The 21,314-nt window shown below is 36.9% G+C and overlaps 1 protein-coding gene across 2 annotated transcripts in view; it reads left to right on the forward strand.

Annotated features, from left to right (window-relative positions):
* The window catches only part of bmp2k (BMP2 inducible kinase), a 48,703-nt gene that overhangs the window by 18,134 nt on the left and 9,255 nt on the right, over window positions 1-21,314 (forward strand). The window contains exons 2-14 of one of the 2 annotated variants that reach the window (XM_055039197.1): window positions 4,488-4,606; window positions 6,563-6,668; window positions 6,861-7,003; window positions 9,011-9,132; window positions 10,946-11,027; window positions 12,775-12,907; window positions 13,695-13,798; window positions 13,877-13,956; window positions 14,762-14,913; window positions 15,471-15,640; window positions 17,350-17,481; window positions 19,193-19,413; window positions 20,358-20,530. In XM_055039197.1, coding sequence (XP_054895172.1) covers window positions 4,488-4,606; window positions 6,563-6,668; window positions 6,861-7,003; window positions 9,011-9,132; window positions 10,946-11,027; window positions 12,775-12,907; window positions 13,695-13,798; window positions 13,877-13,956; window positions 14,762-14,913; window positions 15,471-15,640; window positions 17,350-17,481; window positions 19,193-19,413; window positions 20,358-20,530 — 1,737 coding nt within the window. The remainder of the gene's footprint in view (window positions 1-4,487; window positions 4,607-6,562; window positions 6,669-6,860; window positions 7,004-9,010; window positions 9,133-10,945; window positions 11,028-12,774; window positions 12,908-13,694; window positions 13,799-13,876; window positions 13,957-14,761; window positions 14,914-15,470; window positions 15,641-17,349; window positions 17,482-19,192; window positions 19,414-20,357; window positions 20,531-21,314) is intronic. The other variant, XM_055039198.1, reaches the window with a different exon arrangement.

Raw genomic sequence — 21,314 nt, forward strand, 5'->3', positions numbered from 1 at the left:
AGGTCGGAAGTTTTGAATGGAGAAGCTGTGATTGTTTCCTAAGTTATTTTTGACAATATTGTCATGGTGTCTACTTATTTGAGCTCACCTAATCGGGGCTCTTAACCATTTACTACTTTTGAAAAAATGGATAACTTAAAAACCGACTCATGCATTCTCCCTCCTGACATGTTTTTTGATTAAATTGTTTCTCTTTACACCAGAGCACCTTTGAAAGTGAACAAAAGTCCAGATGCTGGCCTTTTTTCTGTATATGGTTGGCTACATGACTGGGCTTTTTTTCATGGGGGTTACACACGTCTTGCCTGTAATGTGGTATTTGATTGTATCTTGCCAAACATACTCATTTATGAAACATAAGACCTTAAAATGTCTTAAAATCATTTTTAAAAAATGCAATTTGGCCTTAAATATGTTAACCAGAAGTCTTAAATTTTGTCATGGCAGTATGCTGGTCAAGTGCCAGTCTTTCCTTTTGTAGAATTTTATTTTAATAGAGTTATTATGGAGGAAAATACAATTAAGAAGAATGAGAAAAGGAGCAAAGTATGAATCCAAAAGATACAAAGTTTTTTATCTTTTGGATGTTGTTTTTTGGTGATGTCTTTTGGCGATGTTTTCTCACTCAATGTGTTCTGTAGAATGTGCTGAAGCCATGTCCTTCATTTGTCAAATTGTCGCTTCATAATATATTATCTTGCATATTTTGATTCTAGTACAAGCTTAAAATTTAACACCTGAATGGGAAAAATATTACACACAACACTAGGAGTGTTCATAATATAAAACTTAAGCTATTTATGCTCAGTTTATGGTTCTAGGTTGTTTACTTTTTGTTGGATCCAGCTTTTAGATGTGCTGTAAATCCCAGGTGATGCTGATTATACTATTAGCCAGTTGTCAGGTTTGGCTAAATCTCTTTTTAGGAATCATTTTGCTCTGAGGATTGTGCAGATTTCAGTGAGGATTAGTGCGCCCTCTACATCTTATCATTACAATCTCAAACAGCCGACTGCTTTCTGTTCCTGGCCCTCCGCCCGGCTAAATGGATTTCGCCTTATAAAATCCATCACATCCATCAGCCACCACATCTTGTCTCCATTCTACTCTAACGTTGATTTACTGCATCTGGAACCGACGTCTCTGTCAAGGAAGCACACAAAGCGTTGATTCAGGTGGATCATGGTCATGTAGTTTGAGCTTGGAGGGAGAATAGGGGATGAAATATTAAAATTTCTCACTGTTTTCGGCTTCATCATGTTTACCATTGCAGGATTTTGTCAGCTTTTCAATTAGACAATTTTCATTTCACCTCAAATATCTTGCTGCCTGTAGTTTTTCCCTTTAATATCTTTTATACTTCAGCAGGATAGTGAGGTATTTTTGCTCAGAGCAGTAATTAACCCAAAGCTCTCTGGAAATATGTTCTCCAGATGCATTATTTGCTTTTTAGTAAGCGTACACTAAGACTACTTTGTTGTTATATGTTAGGCACTAAAATGTCTATTTTATTTCAAAAAGTAATTGTTTGCAATTTTTAATGCATTTCAAATGTGTAAAAAAACAACAACAAAAAAACGTTAAGTGGTTAAATGAAAAATTTGCAGAATGTAGTTTTATTTTTATTTTTTTATAATCAATTTAGTAAAACATTTTTGTTGCAGCAGTAGTTCGATTTAATCACTCTCACACAGCAACCGAAACGGAAGTGCAGATTTAATAATCACATTTTAAGCAATAAAATGTTAAATTGTTGGTCAATGTGGTCTTCACATTTGAAATGTGTTAATCCACCGTTGCTCTAACTTGATGGTTTTTATCCATCTGGGTAAAACCCGAGATGTTTTATGATTTTTACGACTGAATGTAAACATGGATTTTGACAAAAAGAAGAAAACAAGTCATCTTTTGTGTTATTTGGGAAAGAAGGTAAAATGATGCCATTAGATTGAAGACTTTAAATGGAGCTGTACTCAACAGTGTTGTCAGAAAATCTATTAAAGCTGGATTTAGCCGTTTAATTGACCACTAAACGATCCTGGGAACACAAAGTAAATCAATGGGCTTTTACCAGCAGGTTCTCAACGGAATCACAAGTTTTCTGCACCTACAGATTCCTGTTGCGTTTGTAGAAACTTGGAAAAATCAAGCTGCAGTATTGTTCTCCAAGCATTTGCTCAGATTTGCTCTCATTTCTTTGACATTTCTGCAACCTTTTCATGCAGCTCTGTCATCTGTGATGCTTCACGGCGCCAAATGAGAACAGATATGGGCCATCTGAGTTAAAGTTTCTCATGGTTTGTCTGAGCTGCTTATGCTCTGTTGCAGCCCTGTCAGAGCAACGGTGATCCTTGTCTCATTATCTGCCAGCTCTGTGCTGCAGAATAACATCAGCCATCCCTAATCTGATAAAGTGTGCTACAGTTTCACTCACTGTTGTAGCTACATACAAGCAAACGCTTTACCTCAGTGTGTTGTTGCCAAACACACCAAACTGCCAGTATATTAGAAAACTCATATTAGATATCTAATAGGAGATTTTTTTATTTTTATTTTTTACAGAATTTGAATCGGGTGAATCGAATATCAGTCAAAGGCTTTTTTTTAAATTTTCAATGTAAAATTTATTTTGGGTTTATTACTGCACTCAGTGTGTTATTATTTAGCGTATCACTCTTTCTAAGAATATTCAAGTGCTAACTTAGTTGATTGTTTTGAACCAAAATCTGCTGATTCTCGATTTCTTTAATTTTATTTTTTCAGTGTTTTCACGTTAAACCTAAATGAGAAACCAATAGAAGCCCAGTGACCTCAGGTTTTCTTCTACATTAGAGAAATTTGAAATGGGTTTTAACTTTTTTTTTTTCCTGAGCACATTTTTGTCCACCCCGTTTTCAGGAAGGTGTTTGTCCCCATCACCGGTCCTGTTATCAGTTTTATACGCTGCAGATTAGCTGAGCAGTCTGTGCTCCAACGTTTAGTTTGTACACCTGTAAAGGTAATCGGAGCTGAAGTTGAAGACGTCATTCTGTTTGAGTAAAAACTGCATGCTGGTTCGAGAGCTTCCACATAGATTTTAATTTTAGTTTTGCTGTTGTTTGCTTTGATAAGATGGGCAATAAAACATTCATTATCTGAGGATCATTGGAATAGCTGGAGGCAGAAAGCTGTCTGGTTCTGTTTTGCATCTCTGGAGTCCTGATGATGTCCTGCAGAATCTCTGAACTTCTCCAGCTCCTGTCACTGTCCTCTGCAGGAGAAAACCAGGAATCCTCATGTTTGTTCTCTGATCACAAGCAGTTTTTAAAACTGTAATCAGTGTTGAATTATACAGTTCAGGTTGACTTTACTTAAATACTCTAAGGTTGTTCGTATGGGAAACACTCAAACCGCTTTTTGATTTGTTGTCAGAAGCAGAATAAAAGTTGTATACGTCACAGCTTTTGTTTTGTTCAGAATGACATGAGACCAAGTATTTGAGATAATGGGATGCAGTCCAATCCTAAAAAACAAACAAACAATGAAGTAAGTCTTTGCTGAAGAGCCTAAAACATATTGAAGGTGTTTTCACACCTGATAGTCTGGTAGAGTCGGTTTGGTTGGGAATCAAAATTGCAACATTTGTTATATTTTCAGCTGCTGCACTGTGTCAAATTTACCAAACCCTTTCAGCAACCTGTTCCCCTCCTCGCCTGTGGTGGCGCTGCACCAAGATCCACTGAAGACAACACAAAAGGATATACTGAGTGCAACTTCTTTCTTTAAGAAATGTAAACAAAAATGGAGTTGCGTCAGAGTTTTGCAGTTACAGGATTTTTCTTTTGTCTTTGATAAAAGACGACAAGCTATTTCTGTCACATTTGTTTTGGTTTTATTTACCCACAATTCTCTGCGTTACAGTTCACTTCCTGACTTTGGAGTGGTCCCCAGTCTAAAATCATGTGTTCATATATGCATTTGAACCGCACCAGTTCACTTCAAACAAACTGAAACGCAGGTTTTTAGACCAGAGTTTGCTGTTTTTAGTGTGCAGCAGAGTTTGATTACACATTCACTCGTCCAGAAACAAACTGGGGTTTTATTAAAGCTGGTGTGAAAACGCCTTTAAATTATTAAAGTTTTTAACACAGACCGTGCTTCATTAATCTGAGCAGTTTCAAAGGGTTCAGTTAAGATTTGACACATTTTGCTATATCAGATTTCTGCAACTTTATCACAGTTAGCCTTTTACTACCTAGAGTAGCATTCTCTTAGTGTTTACAAAATATCCTCATGTTTCTCCTGGGAAACCAAAATATTACTTGGAAAAGAAAAACCATGCTCATGAGATGCTTCCCTAACTACAACCTTGACAACTGAGTGTTATGTAGGAGATTTGTCTTCATTTTTAACAAGTTAAATGAGTAGTTTCTTCCTGCTCATCACCATTAAACTGGTTGAATGTGTTAATTTGCTTTAATTAGTTTTGTTTTTACTGTCTTTTCCAGGGGGCTTCTCGGTGGTGTTCCTCGCTCGGACACACAGTGGCGTCCGCTGCGCTCTCAAAAGGATGTACGTGAACAACGTGCCGGACCTGAATATCTACAAGAGAGAGATCACGATCATGGTGAGACGTTTTCTGTTTAACTGAACAGTTAGATATTTACAAGGCTTGCAGTGCAAAAACACAAAATCCTGTCAAGTATTAGTGTCTGTTATCTAGTTCAAGTGTCTTAGTATATTCGAAACAAGATAATACTAACTTTAATCAACACTACATCAAGCTATGAGCTTGTTTTAAGTCAAAAATTCTTGAAAATTGATCATTATTACTTCCATTGGCAGATTCTTTCACTTATAACACTTATAACGTTTTATTACATCTGTGACGAATCACTTCTAAAACACCTTACATCTTTTAACATCAGTTTTTAATAAGACTGTTCTGTTTTTCTTTGTTTTACATGTTATGTATTTAAGTGTTTGATGTACTTAGTGTGCTCTTTGCAGTTTTACTTGTTTTTAAGTGTTTAGAGAAGTGGAGCTAGAACTTTCTAATCAATATTAAGTGTTATTGATTTTAAGGAAGTTCTTATATCTTACGGAAAATGTTTTTTTTGAGTTACTTTTTTCTTATTCCAAGATATTCACAGTAGGAGAAACTTGGTAACTGAAAAAGCTGAAAATATAACTTCCACCAGTTTTCTGGGATTTTACTTTTCATGCAGTTTTTGCTCTGAAGAAGCACAAGCGTCATGAATCAGGTTGCATCCTAATGTCTCCGTCCCCGTTTTGTTTCCAGCATTTCCAGTCTGGTGAGAGTGAAAGGCTTTTAGCTGAGCGCAGGCAGACATGGGATTAATGCACCTGGTCGATCTACAAATGACTCTGATCTATCACGCATGACTACTTTGGGACATGCAGACTGTTTTTGGCACTAAAATGGTCGTATTTTTAATATCTGAAGTCTCAGACACTTTGAGCCTGCCTGACCGTTGTTATGAACGTTTGACTCAGAGAAGCTTGATCTGAGCATCCATCTGCTGTCTCATCATCAGGAACAATGTGTTACACACACACAAGCACGCACGCACACACACACACACACACACACACAAGCACGCACACACACACGTGTTACACACACAAGCGCACGCACGCACACACACACACACACACGTGTTACACACACACACAAGCACGCTCGCGCACACACACACATAGTTGACCTTAAGCGATGACACCGCTCAGGTCTGTTGGGACATTGCCTTAGGTGTGTTGGTTTCCACAACACACCACACTTATTTATTATGCTGGCTCTTTAACTACCGACAAACGGCGTCTGTAAACGACAACAGTCCGCAAACCGACTTTAAAGAGTTGAGTAAATAAAGTGAAATCTGCAGATTAATGACAGAGGAGGGGAGCTGAAGGAGAGTTTTTGTATTTTCCGTCCCCTCTTTCCTGTCGGCCTACTTTCAAAAAATATACGGGCCACTAGAGCCAAAAAAAATTCTCGGTGAAAAAAAAAAGAGACATTATTCTTCTATTATTTCAACTGCATTCTTGTAGTTATGACTTTATTCTCACAATTAAAATAAATAATAAATATTTTTCCAGCCCTAATGTTTCTGAATTCAAAGTCCAAATAAATTCAAGTTGTAAAATAAACTTGTCAAACAAGATGGTCGCCTTGGGTATGCTAACATCGCTCTGGATTATGGAGACCCAAGGAGTATAGGAGAAAAAAAGTTCAGATTTACCCAAATTAAAGCTTCAAAAATTTAATCAATAAAATTGCCCAGCCTTGTCCTTTAAAACAATAAAAACATCCAATAAAAATATTCCTCCACCATCAAAAATTCTTATAACATTCCTTTATGATTTAGTCAGATTTTTATAGATTTGTCTCCATTGAATTAAATTGTACTTTAAATTGTCTGCCAAAGGAAACAAGAACCCTGGAAAAGTGTTTATTTTTACAGAAATGGATTTCTACCCTTTAGTAGAACTTTTAATATATTTTGGTAAATATGAACTTGCTTCCGTCCTGAACTCTCTCTTTTCTTCTTCCCGTCTGCAGAAGGAGCTGTCGGGCCACAAGAACATTGTCCACTACCTGGACTCGACAATCAGCTTCGTTTCCGACAGCGTGTGGGAGGTTCTAATTCTCATGGAGTACTGCAAAGGTACCAAAACCTTCAGGATGCACAAAATCAAAATGCAGCTCCCCTTACATGATAAATATTCTATCAGACGTACTATTTATTGATATATACGTATTGATTTATTGTCCAGCCCTAATACATGTAAATATTCAGTTAACTGGTATTATACCACGTAAATGGGCAGATTGCGTAGAAACTTTGTGTTTTTTGCAGCGGGTCAGGTGGTGAAGCAGATGAATCAGCGGTTAAACGTGGGCTTCAGTGAGGCGGAGGTCCTCCACATCTTCTGCGACACCTGTGAAGCTGTTGCTCGCCTTCATCAATGCAAGACTCCCATCATTCACAGAGACCTTAAGGTGAGGAGAGCGTCTGTCTGTCTTTGCTTTTCTATCCAGGTTCTGTTTTTCGGATGCTTTCTTAGAGTCCAACACAGTCAGAAAAAGTTTAGAGTTTTCCAATTCTGACAAGTTTCAGTAGTTGAATATCCAACCAAAGTTATACAGAAGCTTCTTGGTGGTTATGAAAATGTGTAGCGAAGGGCGGCCATCTTGTTCGACAAGCTGTTTTACAACTTCTAGTTATTTGGACTTTGAATTCAGGTCAACTCTATAACGGAGTATTAGAGCCAGGAAACAATTTTGTTTTGTTTTTAATTAGAATAATAGTTATGTATATATGAAGTCATAGTATTATAAGAATAAAGTTGGAATTTTATGAGAACACCAAAAATCGTGTGCAGTTATACTGTATAGGCTTTACAGATACTTAATAATTAATAGATATAATTAATTGTTTAATACATCAGCATCAGATTATCTGAAGCAGGACTTTGCAAACCGTGTCTAATTCTAAGAAGGAACCACACAAACTGAGCTGCTCATGTCAGATCTGCCGTACAACTCGCAGAAGGTACGATTTGAAATAAAAGCCACTTTTTGAAAATATTTTAAAAAGTGTCATTTGTAATGTTTTTTTTTTTAGAAAGGAAAGCGTGTGAAAAAAAAATAAAACATCAGTTCTTGTGTTAAAAAAGTCTGATTTTTTTTATTCATTTATGTTTTTTTAAAGCTATATTGCTCAGCTCTCGCCTGTATTTTGATTGAGAAAACATTCCAGTTCCTGCAAAAGGAACGAATGCACCTTTAATCGTGAAATCCGTAAACTTAAACCCATTTACACACTGCAGTTCATTTGCTGCATTTCATTTTCATTTGCATGAAACACATGAGAAACAAAAACACGAGAATTTAAATCTGTCTGATCAGCAGACTCGTTTTAATTTCACTTCTCCTTATTCATTCTTCTGCTTTTTCTTTTACATTCAGGGCGCTACACTCAGAAGAAGCTGTGAACTGATTTAATTTTTTTATAGGGTGGATTTTGTGCTGGGAGTTTGGCGGGGAGCCATTTTCACCTCAGTTCTGCTGATGCTCGGAGTCTGGTGGTTCTTTCCCACCTTGGTTTGAATTCTCCCCATCAGTGGGCCGTTGTGCTGCGTCCAGTTGGACGGGGCTGTGAACAGTGCTGTCCCTTCAGCTCCAGAGGCCTGTCCTCTGTCTATCTGCTCAGCCTACACAGCTTACGTAACATTGCAGGGACACAAAAGAGCGTGGAGGCCCAGTCATGCATCGCCAGGGGAAGTGAGACTGCAAAAAATCCCAAATCCTTAACCCTGAGCTGACATCAGATGCAAACATTAGATGCTCTTATTGTTTTATATTTTTAACATCTGGTTTCTATGCAAACATGTTTGATTTTTCTTGTAATCAATTCTGCACTCTGTTGAGTTGGCATCTAGGAAGAGTTTCGGAAAACTCCTGCAAACCGAGTGTCTCCATTTTGTAGTTTTTAAATGTGAATTTGTTTATTTCTCTTTCGCACTTTTTCACAAACAAAAAGTGTGTTGTTTCTGATTGGCTGTGCACCAATCAGAGACAGCATTTACAACATGCAAAAAACAGCAGGGATTTCCTGTTATGCTGGAAAAGGTTGCATTGTTTGGTGAGCAGGCCTCCTACTCGGCTTGGAGACATATGGACTGGAATTTTATCTTGTAGAAATAGAAAGATGTTTAAGGTTTATTTTATTTTTTCTGTGACCAATCGGGTTTATCGGGTGTGTGTAAGAGAGACCTTTTGAAATATAATTTTTTTTTTGTATTAAATATTATAAAATAGTGAATTGAAACTGTCTTTAATTTTTTTTTTAATTGTTTTTATCTCTGGAAAAGTATAAAAGCTTGCACTGCAAATTTACAACTTTACAAACCCTGTGTTAACTAACACTGCAGGTGTAGTCAGAAATATGGATGGTAAATATAAAAGTTTGGGGATTTCTAAGGTTTTGTCTGTGTGTTTCACCAGGTTGAAAACATCCTTCTGAACGACCAGGGAAACTACGTCCTGTGTGACTTCGGCAGCTCCACTCATAAGGTTCTGCTGCCACTAAAAGACGGAGTGACGGCTGTGGAGGATGAGATAAAGAAGTAAGCTACCAGAGTCATGCTTGGCTTTCACTACAAAAGAAATGTTCCTTCACTGGTTCATCTCAATACACCTGAATATCATTAAAAGTTACTTTATTTCAGTAGTTAAATTGAAAAAAAAAAAAACAACACAAAGTGATACATTTTTGTTGATTATGGCTGATATAGTTCAGTTTCTGAGAATATTTGAATAAAATCCACTCAACAGTGATTGAGGTCATTGCTTGAGAAGCAAGATGTCAATGGGAAGTTGAGTAGAAGGAAAAAGTGTGGCAGAAAACAGCAAACAAGAAAATTTTGAGAGATTCACAGCGGTGTGGACTGCAGCCACTGTGCAGCGTATGTTCACACAAAAACAAAATTCTGCCAAGTATTTTCGGTCCAGTTTCTAGTACAATTATCTTGATGCTTTTGAAGTAAGACGAAACTAAGATGTGGCAGCTTGTTTTAAGCCATCGATTTCTTAAAGGTGATGAAAAATTGGCGGATTATTGCACTTATAAAAATTAAATTTTCCCATATTATGAGTTGATTTATCTAGCAGTGCAACAAGAAGCTTTTTTTAAAATTTTTTTTATCAAATATTAAGGAATTATTTACTTAAAACACCTTACTGAAAAGTTACTTAGAAGTTAGATTTGAATTATTTCAATTGTACTATAGATATTTGCACTACAAATTATACAAAAATACTTGGTAAGATTTTGTCTTTGCAGTGTAAAGAACATGCATAGCACACATAGTTTCTCTCCACTCATTTTGTTTTGTTTCTGATTGTTTATTTAATCTTATCAGCTGTATTTGATTTTATTTCACAATAAAAAAGCAACAACTGAATATCCCCTGCAGTACATTCATTCACTCTTCCTCTGTCTTTCTCAGATGTGAGCCATAATCCTGGAGATTAGCAGAAATAAATGATTGAAATGCATCACTTTGTGCAAAATAAATACATATGAGTCACTTACTGAATTGAATTATCGATATAGTTTAAGTTTTTCACACAGGGAGCAGATCTCAGCCGCATCACAGTTGCTCCCCTATCAATCCTGTGGCAGCAAACGCGACTTTATTGACCCTTTGCAAATGGTGGTTTATCAGGCGGTCTCTGCTACAGGCTTTCGCTGCTGCTCTCCATTGTGTGTTTTTTATATCTACAGAATAAAATCTCTGATCGCTCCGTCAGCTCTGGCCTGTTAACTTTCCCACATTTACAGCTGGAATAAAGTGCAGCGTCTGGCGCTTATCAGAGGTTTATGGCTGTGTGTAAACCTGCTGTCTGCATCAGCTCAGTCAGAAGAAACTCTGGCTGCCCTGACTCAGGAAAAACTTTGATTTATTTTGTTAAATTTTTAATTTGTTACATTTAAAGTGACTCATCTCTTTAAATCTCTGCATCTCTACCTGAAAGTTTGTCTTCAGCAATATTAATGTTAAAGAAAACATTTTAAATTGTCATATATGATATATAAAGGTAAATCTAGATTGGGTGAACACATTGGAGTCACAAGTTGCATTTTCAAAACTTTGTCAATATTCTGCTAATGTAAGAAGAAGCATAATTATGGTATTCCCAATAAATAAGAAGTGCAATTAGAATCACATGAATAAATTTAACTGAAGTTGTTCTGTTTTGATGCAATGTCCTGGATTCAACACACATTTCCAGTTTGACTGACGTGTTTTCTAGTCTTTTACCATTTTTTTTTTATTTTAAAACAAATATTTCCCAACATGGAGTTAGAAAACGACTCAAATCTTTGTAGTCTGACCTTTGACCTGTTTTTGAGGGTTTCCTGTTGATGTCTTGCAGGTACACGACCCTCTCATATCGGGCCCCAGAGATGATTAACTTGTACGCAGGGAAAGCCATCACCACTAAGGCTGATATCTGGGTAAGCGGCGACTCTGCGTCACTCTGACCCAGCAGGTTCTTGCTCTGCTCACCCTGGGCATTTCCCTCTCTCCTCCTCTCCAGCAATCTGTCCGTTCCTCCATAACGAAACAAACCAGAACTCTGTCCTGCCTTATCTTAGCTCCTGTTTTTTCTCTGGGTTTGAGATTAGGATTAGGATACCCCTTCCAGGACTTGCATGTTTTTGAAGGTTTGAAGCACAGTAGCTGCTAAAAGTAAAAGCTGAATATTGGAGCTGTAATGATTTACTGTGATGAAGCGACTACTGAAATAATAATTTGGAGAATACTGACTTATAAATACAATAAAATGATTAAGTAGGCCAAAACTGTACAGAAATATGTACAATTTGCATTCAAGATGGGAGGAAAAATACTTTTGTTTGTTAAATATATTAACACAGAACTAAAGGGCTGAAAAAATCGAATTATTTAGAATAAATCGATTAGCCTCAGATTGTATTATGCATGTCCAGCAGAAACAACTGACTTTTTAGCTTCAGATGAATCGTTTGTTGTAAAATGATTGTGTTTACTAAAAAAATGCTACATTATTGCAATTATTTTAAACGTATTTTCTTATTTAATAAGAGATGTAATTTTTTTTTTTTACATTTTTAATGGTTTTCTAGAATTTTCTTTAAAAAGGCTAAAAGAAAACTGCAGAATGTGGCAATGTTTAATCACATCAATCAATCAGTCATGAGAATAACTTATTACCAGAGTATTCGCTAGGTCCAGTGCAATATGTGCACTTCCTAGTTTTAATCTTTGCATAAAAGCTTTTGAGTTACAAACTGACTGACCTGAAGTTGTGCATCAGATTTGAATTACTTTTTGAGTGGAGAAAAAGGAAAAAAGTTAAATTCTTTGAAGTTTGTATCATCAGCGTGTTACTTATCTGCAGCTGAGCTTTTTCCATGTAGATTCATCATTTATTCCCTTTTTCCAGCTCCATTTCTTCCCAGTCATAATACTGGTTTAATTAAAGTCTCTATATTCATCTTATCTACTTTGAATTTTTATGTTTCAAAAGTTTATATCTCAGATTTTCAATGATGAAGCTGTAGCTTGAAACTAATGTGAAGCATTTCTTGCATTTTTTGTTTTACTCTCCACTTTTTATGATTCAGTTTTTGTGTCTATATTTCAAATTAATTCCCAGAATTAGTTAATCCTCAACATTTTACTTTATATGCCACTTTCCAATAATAAGTTATAGTTACTTTATTTCTGTCTCTTGGTTTCATAAACTGTGACTTTAATCAAACAGGTGAAACTCCTCCCCCTATTGGCGCACGTTTGTTACTGCAGAGAGAAGTGAAATGTTTATCTGAAGGTTTTTACTTTAAGGCCTCTTCAGTTTGGAAATGTGGGGAATTAATTTGTTTCCTAGTTCCGGATAAAAACACAGAATGAAGACTAATAAAAAAACAAATTTGCAAAAAAAAAACAAACAAACAAAAAAACCCCTAAGATTTCAGTTTTTTTGTTTGTTTACAGATAAAAATAGAGCGATAAAGTCTATTTTGTTTCCACAAAAACTGTTTGAACTGTTTTGAATGAAAAGTCGTCTTAAAACAGTTTATATTTTAGAAGCTGTCACCATTTGCTAATGACTGAGGCCTTGTAGATATTTCTGGAAAATTCATGAGATTGATGATGATTTGTTGATGCTGTGTTTATAATGTAATGTTGGGCGTATTTTTTATTTTTTTCCACACACAGGCGCTCGGATGCTTGTTGTACAAGCTCTGTTTCTTCACACTTCCATTTGGGGAGAGCCAGGTTGCCATTTGTGACGGAACCTTTATCGTTCCAGATAACTCCAAGTTCTCCACCAAGTTGCACTGCTTAATCAGTAAGTACACTGGAACATCGATGCATTTTAGTCATCAAATATTCTGACAATTAATCGAGCAAGAATCAAAAAAATTAGCACAATCTACAGATTTTTTATTTAACCTCTGAAGCTTTTCTCATACATCCTTAGAAATACTTCTAAACAAAATAATTGAATTCTATTTTAGGCAATAAAAAAGCTAAAATTGCTATTTGAATAGTTTTATGTAACATATTTTCAGACTGAGGCATGTTTACCTTTTATAGATATTTTGTTCAGTTTTGGCTTCATAACTCCTCTGAGACGACTTTTTTTTGAGTCCAACTAATGATTAATTGATAACTAAGTGGGTTGACTACTATTTCAACCCATTTAATTGATTAATAATCAATTAATCACAATCAATCGTTTCAGTGCGACACAGGAAGACCAATAATACCGGTTCTGATTCGATTAAACTGTCTTGTGATGGTCTGTTTTAAAGACCCTGAATAAGTTTGTAAAGTTATGAGATATTTAATTGAACCGCTACCTTGAAATATGTTTTTTCTTCTGTAATTAACTGGATTTATTAGAGTGTTTTCGACATCTGCAGCTGATTTATCGTCTTTGTTCTGCTTTTGCACATCTTGTTCCTGTTTGTACCAGTCCAGGGCCGTCAGTCAAGATAAACTGGGTGCTTTGAGTGATTTCACTTCCCCAAACAGGATCCTGCCCCTCTGCTTGTCCTTTAAATGTTGGCGCAACAGCTCCCTCGTGTGGCCCAACAGGCGAGCTGCACATTAATGTCTCCGCTGTGTTTCAGGATATATGCTTGAGCCGGACCAGGAGAAGAGACCAGACATCTATCAGGTGTCCTACTTTGCCTTTAAACTAGCAGGAAGAGACTGCCCGGTCCCAAACCTCTCGGTAAGTAGCTGCAGCCAGGCGGTGGGATATTTTTGAGATCTGCAGGCTGACCTTAAAAACCTGTTTTTGTTTCCCCAGAACTCTCCCATCCCAACGTCGCTTCCTGAGCCTCTGACAGCCAGTGAGGTCGCTGCTAAGAAGAGCATGACTAAAGCCAGGTACGGCGCCGTTCGCAGGAGGTTATCAAATAGAAATAAAGATCAATGTAAGGCCGTGCTGCGCTTCCGGGTGCAGATTCACCACAAAATGCTAAAGTCTGGAATATTATTTAAATATTTTTTAGATTTGGAAAAATGTTTGATTTAATTTATTTTCTCATTCTCTAAATCTTGTTGTTCATAGTTTGTCTGGCGACGTTATTTTGACCCTCTTATTTTTGTTTTAATCCTTGACAGCTCAGTCTTTCTTTCAATCTGTCTTTATCTCTGTTGCTCTTTTCCTTCTTTCTTTCATTCTTTCTGCATTCCTTTCTTTCTCTTTCTTTTTTCCTTCCTTCTTTCTTCCTCTGCCCTTTAATTTTTACTTGGTCTTTCATTCCTGTTTTTTCTTCTTTTCTTCCATGTATCGTTTTTTGTTTCCCTGTCATTCATCCCTTCCTTTATTGTCCAAACTGATTTCTTTTCTCTCTCCCTTTTTTGCTTCCTTCCTTCTCTTTTCTCTTTTTTGTATCTGTCCGTGTTCGTTATTCTTTCCCTCCTTCTGAAATTTTTTCTCATTTTCTTGTTCTGTTATTTCTTTTCTGTTCTGTGTATCCTTTTTTTCTGTCTTTCCTCCCAGTTTCTGTGTTAATCCAGGATTCAAACATAAATATCAGCCATAAATAAATTGAATTTCAGTATTTTTCATATTAAAATTAGCTTAACTAAAATCACGGGGAACTCCAGAAAATTGAGCTCTATAAAGTTTGGGAATATGAAGGAATCTTGTAAGTAAACAGAAACGTCTGTCCTTATTTTGTTTTAGGATAACCGAGTCCGTGGGTCCAACAGAAACATCCATCGCTCCCAGGCAGCGGCCGAAGGCGGCGAACAGCAACGTCCTGCCGTCGCTCACCAACACCGTCACTCCTGTTAAAATGGCCGTGCCTTCAGCGCCCGTCAGCAACGGCCAGAAAGGTCAGGCCACTTTCCCTCTCAGTGTTTATTATCCTCTGGTTAGCTCTTTCGGTTTAAAGCAGGGGTGTCCAAAGTGTGGCTGTGGGCCATTAGTGGCTCTTGGAATTGATTTTGTGTGGCCCCCAACTGCAGTTCAAGAGTTGGCCAGATAGAAGCTTTTTATTGTTAATCAGGGTAAAATGATTACAGTAGGAAATGTGAAGAACATCACAAAGTATTTATCTTGATGAACCACAGCTATGTTAAAGCCTTACTGTGCTTAAGTCAATTTAAATGATTGAATTTGGCTAAATATAAACTATTTTGAAAGAGAATGACTCAAATCTTCTAACACAATAAATTTCTTCAATCAAGCCCAAAAGAATTTGAAAATTAAAAACTGAAATGTGCAAAATCAGACTTTAAAGCAAATTAAATATATTTTGATATTTCTGTTTGTTTATTTTTACAATTGTTTTGGCCTGTGAATACTTTTGACCTGTCCATTTTGGCCCACCTGAGAAAAAGTTTGGACACCCCTAGTTTGAAGTAATAAAAGCGTCCTTGTGTCTGTCCAGCTCCCACTCCTGGATCGGGACAGCCGTCCGTCCAGGCGGCGCCCGGCAGCCAGCAGCACCGCGTCCTGCAGCAGCTGCAGCCTGGAGATCTGCGCCTCCAGCAGCTTCAGCAGCAGCAGCAGCAAGCTGTGCAGCAGCATGCTAATGCTCAGCAGCTGCAGTACCTGCAGGTATCAGACTGCCATCAATCACTGGACCAAACTCTGCTTTGGTAGAAATTATTCAGAAACAATTATTGCCAGTACACGTGGCAGATCAGTGGTGCCCAAAGTTGGTCCTCGAGGGTCGGCATCCTGCATGGTTTCGTCCTCTGGCTGGTGGTGGTAACAACCTTTTCAACATGTCAATGTTCTTCTTAGGCCTTCTAGTGGGACATAATTTGATCCAGGTGTCTTAAACCAGGGAGAGAACTAAAACATGCAGGATGCCGACCCTCCAGGACCGACTTCTGGACATCACGGTGTTTGAGGAATAAATGATCAGAAACACACTACAAAAACACAAAATCCTACCAAGTATTTTTGGTCTGTTTTCTAGTGTAAATATCACTTGAAATAAGACAAAACTAACTTGCAAGTAATAGGGAATATTACACTGGAACAAGTTCTTTTTTGTCAGTATTGAGGAATTGGTTACTTAAACAAGATCCTTTATCTTTCTGAAATGTTACTTTTAAGTTAGTTTTGCCTTATTTGAAACTGGACCAAAATACTTGGTATTTCTGCAAATTGGTGTTGCTGGTTCAAACATGAAGACTGTAAAGGTTTAACATGCACGTTAGTTTAGTTCCTCTTGTTTTTACGTTTCGTTCAATACGTGGCTCAGTGGAACGGCGTACTTTGATTAAAGCGCAGACTGATGCGTTTTCTGCTTAAATGTCTGAAAGACTTTGAAAATGTAAACCAGAAAGACCAGGAATGAAATGGAAAATTATCATCCAAATGGATTGAAGAAAAGCAAAAATATTCAAGACTAATCTATCAATAAGTGAATACAAAAGAAATATGATTTATTGTCCCTCAGTGGAAATATGCAGGTGAAATGGCTGCATAAAGATGGGTAGGTTCACAGAAAAGTCACAAAAGTGTTAAAATATATATAAAAACATAATTAATAATATGCTGCACAAGATTGCAAGAAAAATACTGAACAGTTATCAGAAATAGAAATATTGTACTCGTAATCCAAGGGATGTGCAACTGAGAAAACTGACTTCTTCTTATCTACATAATTTGTATTAAACATCAACAAAATAATAAATTTTATTTATAACCAGAGGTGGACAGAGTCCCAGAAAATTGTACTCAACTAAGAGTTTAACTACAACATATTTTTTGAGTTAAAGTAAAAAGGACAGGATAGTAAAAACATGAAGTTACTACCCAACGCTGTGCATATTGCACTTTACCTTTATAAAAATCTCAGTACCACAGCCGATAAAACAATTAATATAAAACGGCAACAGAGACCCTAAAATAAAGATTTAAACATTAAAAAGACAGAAAATTCTTTACAATGGAGTAAATCAGTATAAATGCAGAAAAACAGATGTGCAATAACAGCAGAAGTGTCATTTAATAATAAGTAAATTGTCCAAATACCATCAGGAATGTAAAAACTTTGGTAGGAGCAGTGATGTTTGTAGAGTCGAGAGCTGCTGGTATCGCTCCTTTATGAACTTCGGACACAGCAGTTTGTCAAAGGAGTTTTCTAATTCAGCAGCAGCTTCATGCCTGGAGAATAATCAGACACTCCTCTTTTTAAAATTATTCCTGCTGTTTTGATGTGGAACATGACGACTTTCAGCTGTTTTATGCACCTCTGCTGTTAGCTGGATGAGTAACGATGCTCAAAGATGTTTTTTTTCGACATGTGTCAGTACCAACAGGCCGTGCAGCAGTCCCTGCAGCTGCAGCACCAGCAGGCTCTGCTCCAGCAGCAGCAGCAGCAGCAGATGATGATGCAGCCGATGTATCAGCAGCAGGTCGCTCAGGCTCAGTACGCTGCCATGGTGAGTTCTGCCAAAGCATCCGTGATCTCCTTCCTGTTTGAGATAAACACCCATCAGACTGAGTTTATTTCTTTTTGTCATTTTAAAGCTTTTCCGTCTAAGTTGTGACAGAATTTCAGGGCATATTTCACCCAAAACTGCAGTAAATAGTTTGATCAAATGACAGTGAAACACATGGAGGCGCAGCATGAAATATCACCGAGCTGCATATTTCATTTAATGTCAGTTTGCTTTTCTCTGCTCCCGAAACTGGCAGCAAGTCCTCCTTCACTCAAATCTCCCCCCGGTCTCTGCCAAGCAGCATCAGAAACAGACGCTCAAACTTCCTACTTCATCTCTCCAAACATTCAGAGAACTCGTATTTATGCAGCTCCTGAACCAAACACACAAACACAGGTCCCCCAAATGTGCGGCGTAAGGGCGGCGCAATTTTTAGCCCGTCTCTCCCACCGAACACGCACCATCTGCTTTGTTTCAGAAGCAATCTGGTCCGAGCGAAGCCACCGGGGGATCGAACAGAGGGTGGAAATGGAGCGTTTTGCACTGAAGGCGGTTCACAGGAAGGGGGGGTCTCAATTCCCCGGATACCTGCTGAACATTTAAAGGAAGCGTTCGGTCTAATTGTAGGCTTGCTCTGCATGAAAAATATGAAGATTTTGCAGGTTTGATGTATACTTTTATAAATGATTAAGTTTACAGACTCCTGTTTGGATCCAGTGCTTTGCAAAAGTATTCACACCACTAAGACTTTGTTACATTACAATTTGGTTTCAGTCCTAATCTGTGTTGTTGCTGCTATTTTTTCTGTCTGCTTGTTCCTTGGTCTTCAGGATGCTGTTTGTTTTCTAAGTAACTTTTGAGGCCATAAACAGACCAGCTGGATTTATAAGATTAAAATTATACACAGCTGGACTCCGTATTAAACGATTAATCAATGATCAAAATAATCATCAAATAATTTAGTAATCAAGTAGTTAACAAACTAAAAAAAGCAGATTGCTTGGTGAAAATTGCATCCAGAGCAGTGATTAAGACACAACTGTACAAACAAATGCATTTTAACTAAATTTGTCTGTAAAGATGTTCTACCTAAAACTCCCCAAGTGGCATAATTTTGGCTTCACCTGGGTCAAATTCCTCAAATAATAATAATAAAGAAAATATCATATTGCCCATCTATTGCTACCAAATTATTAATTGGTTAAACCAACAGGTCAGCCCTGAACTGCATTGATTTTAGGTATTTTTGCTTCCTTTGCTTTAAATGATGAAGCGTTCACTAAAGAAATAGTTGGTTGTTGCATGTTGCTCAATAAAATGTTTTTATTTAAAAACAGGAATTGAACTGTTTATTTTCATCTTTCATTGTACCTGTAGTGTTGTTTAATAATTGGTTAAATCAGAAATTAGCAGAAGGTGCCATTTTTATCCGAGGAATCGATAGAGTAGTTGTTAACGTCAGACTCGAATATAAAAAGCAACAGGAAGAATATTTCAGGATCTTCCCTGCATGTTGAGCTCTGATTGTTTCAGTTTCTGTTTTCTGCTCTTTGACTTTCATTCCTTCATCCCTCCCTCCCACCATGTCCCCCAGCTTCCCAGAACCAGAACTGGTTTCTAACAACATTTCATCGTCATTTTTGCACCATGAAGTCAATGGTCCGTCCTTCATTCCCGTCCCCCTCTTCTCCCTCTCTTCCTTCCCTAACAGCTGCACCAGTACCAGCAGGCTTTTGTCCAGCTGCAGCAGCAACATCACCAACAGCAGCAGCAGCAGCAGCAGCAGCAGCAGCAGCAGCAGCCTCTTCCCTACATGTCGTCCCCTCTTGAGTTCCAGGTCCCTCTGGGTTCTTATAATGCTGCCACGCCCACAGCGGGAGCCGGACCCATCGCTGGACCATCACCTGTGGAAACCTCGTACACTAACCCCAGGTAGCACATTTTCAATTTGCTCACACAAACATTCAAACATTTTAAAGGTCATTTTTCAAACTTTTCCTGCACTTTGGAGATAAAAATAAAAGTTTCAGTTCACTATATTGCGACGTACTGCACTCATGTTACTTCACAGCTGTTACAAGGTAAATCAGGGATTCTCACACTTTAAACCGATTCACCTCTGGCTTGGAACTCCCTTTGTTGAAAATGCTGCAAAGTATATCAAGAAACCCACTTTGAAAAACACTGAACTAAAATATGACAATGTTTTAGGTTTTGAAATGTCTGCCTTTCACCTGGTCAAGAAACAAAACACTAATTTAACAAATTGTTCCATTTCTGTATAAAGTCATTGAAAGTGCTTCATATTGAAACGGCTAAGGAATGTAATAAAGTGCTAATGTTTGATTAAAAACTTGCATTTGGAACCAGATATTTTTATACCCTTAAAAAAAAACAAATTTTTTTCACACTGTCTGAAGTTAAATCAAACTGAACTTCTGTTGCTTTCGGTAGAATCACTAAAATTATTTCTACTTGTTAAAAGCCAGAAAACTTCATTTTTCTGTTCACCAATTTGTTTTAGGTATTTTCGTGTTATTTATTTCTTTGAATATGATATTTAGCCACTTTATTTGTGCTTGAAGTCGTTGGCACAATTTTCTTCAATTGTTTCTATGTGATTAATATTTATTGCTAATTTCTCAGACCTATGAATCCGTGTACAGTAATTGAAATAAAAGACAAGCTTATACTTTACATGTTATTTACTCATATTGGGTGATTTTTAATTATTATTATTTTATTTAGTCTGTATTGCATTTGTCTCAAAATGTGGTGCAGGAAAAGTTTGAAAACTTGTCTTGAAAATGTTTGAAAAGTGTTTGGCGGTACGGAAAGAGTCGGATCCCTGAGGTCGACGTTTCCTCTCTGTGCAGCAGAAACCCCCTGCTGGTCACAGACGGTATCACGCCGATTTCCCAGAGCAGCAGCAGCAGCAGCGTCAGTCACCCGCCCGACATGTCGGGCTGGAACCCGTTCGGAGAAGACAACTTCTCGAAACTGACCGAGGAGGAGCTGATCGACCGAGAGTTCGACATGCTCAGAGCAAGCAAGTCAACTTCCTCAGAGTTTGAGCCAAAGTTTGAAACTCAGAAATGTTCTAGTTTTTTTTCCCCCCACACTTGAAACATATTTTCATAAATTTAAGAAAAAGACATTTCTAAAAATATTTTACACTTAATTTCAGTGTAAATTAACTTCATTCTGTAAAGTTTTTGTTTTTGTTTAGTTACTTAGAATAATGGAAATACTTCTGTTTTGTAAATGCAACAAAAAATTTTTGCATTGTGTTTAAACATTTAATTTGAGCAGAAAGGTAATTTTTTTTAATAGTTCAATATGTAGTTGAAACAAAATATTTCTTAAGCCTAACAAAAATAATATTTTTAAGTTAAATCAAACTGTTTTTGTTTCTTGGGTCAGAACACAAAAAATTATTCCTATTTGGTCAAAAAAAAAACTATTGAAACTCAGACATTTCAATGTATTTTATAGAAAATGTATGTTTTCTTGCACGTTTTTAACTTTTTGAGCTCATACAAAAAGATTTCTGCAATTAGTCTTTTCTAGAACATATTCAATTAAAGCTCAGAAATTTCTTTTTTTTCTATATTTCTGAAATTAATCTCAAAATGTCTGTTATTTTTCTATCAAATTTTTGACTTGAATCTCAGAAAATTAAAAAAAAAATTATAGAACATTTCTGAGATTAATCACAAAATTTTGAGATTTTCTAGCAATTTTTTTTTGTTTTCTTTTTCTCTAGAAAATTTCAAAGATTAAGCTAAAAATTTCTCTTTTCTTTTGATGTGGAAAAGAACTTCATTTTAAAA

The sequence above is a fragment of the Poeciliopsis prolifica genome, unplaced genomic scaffold, assembly GCF_027474105.1.
Source record: "Poeciliopsis prolifica strain line A6 unplaced genomic scaffold, Auburn_PproV2 SCAFFOLD014, whole genome shotgun sequence".
NCBI classification, from domain to species: domain Eukaryota; kingdom Metazoa; phylum Chordata; class Actinopteri; order Cyprinodontiformes; family Poeciliidae; genus Poeciliopsis; species Poeciliopsis prolifica.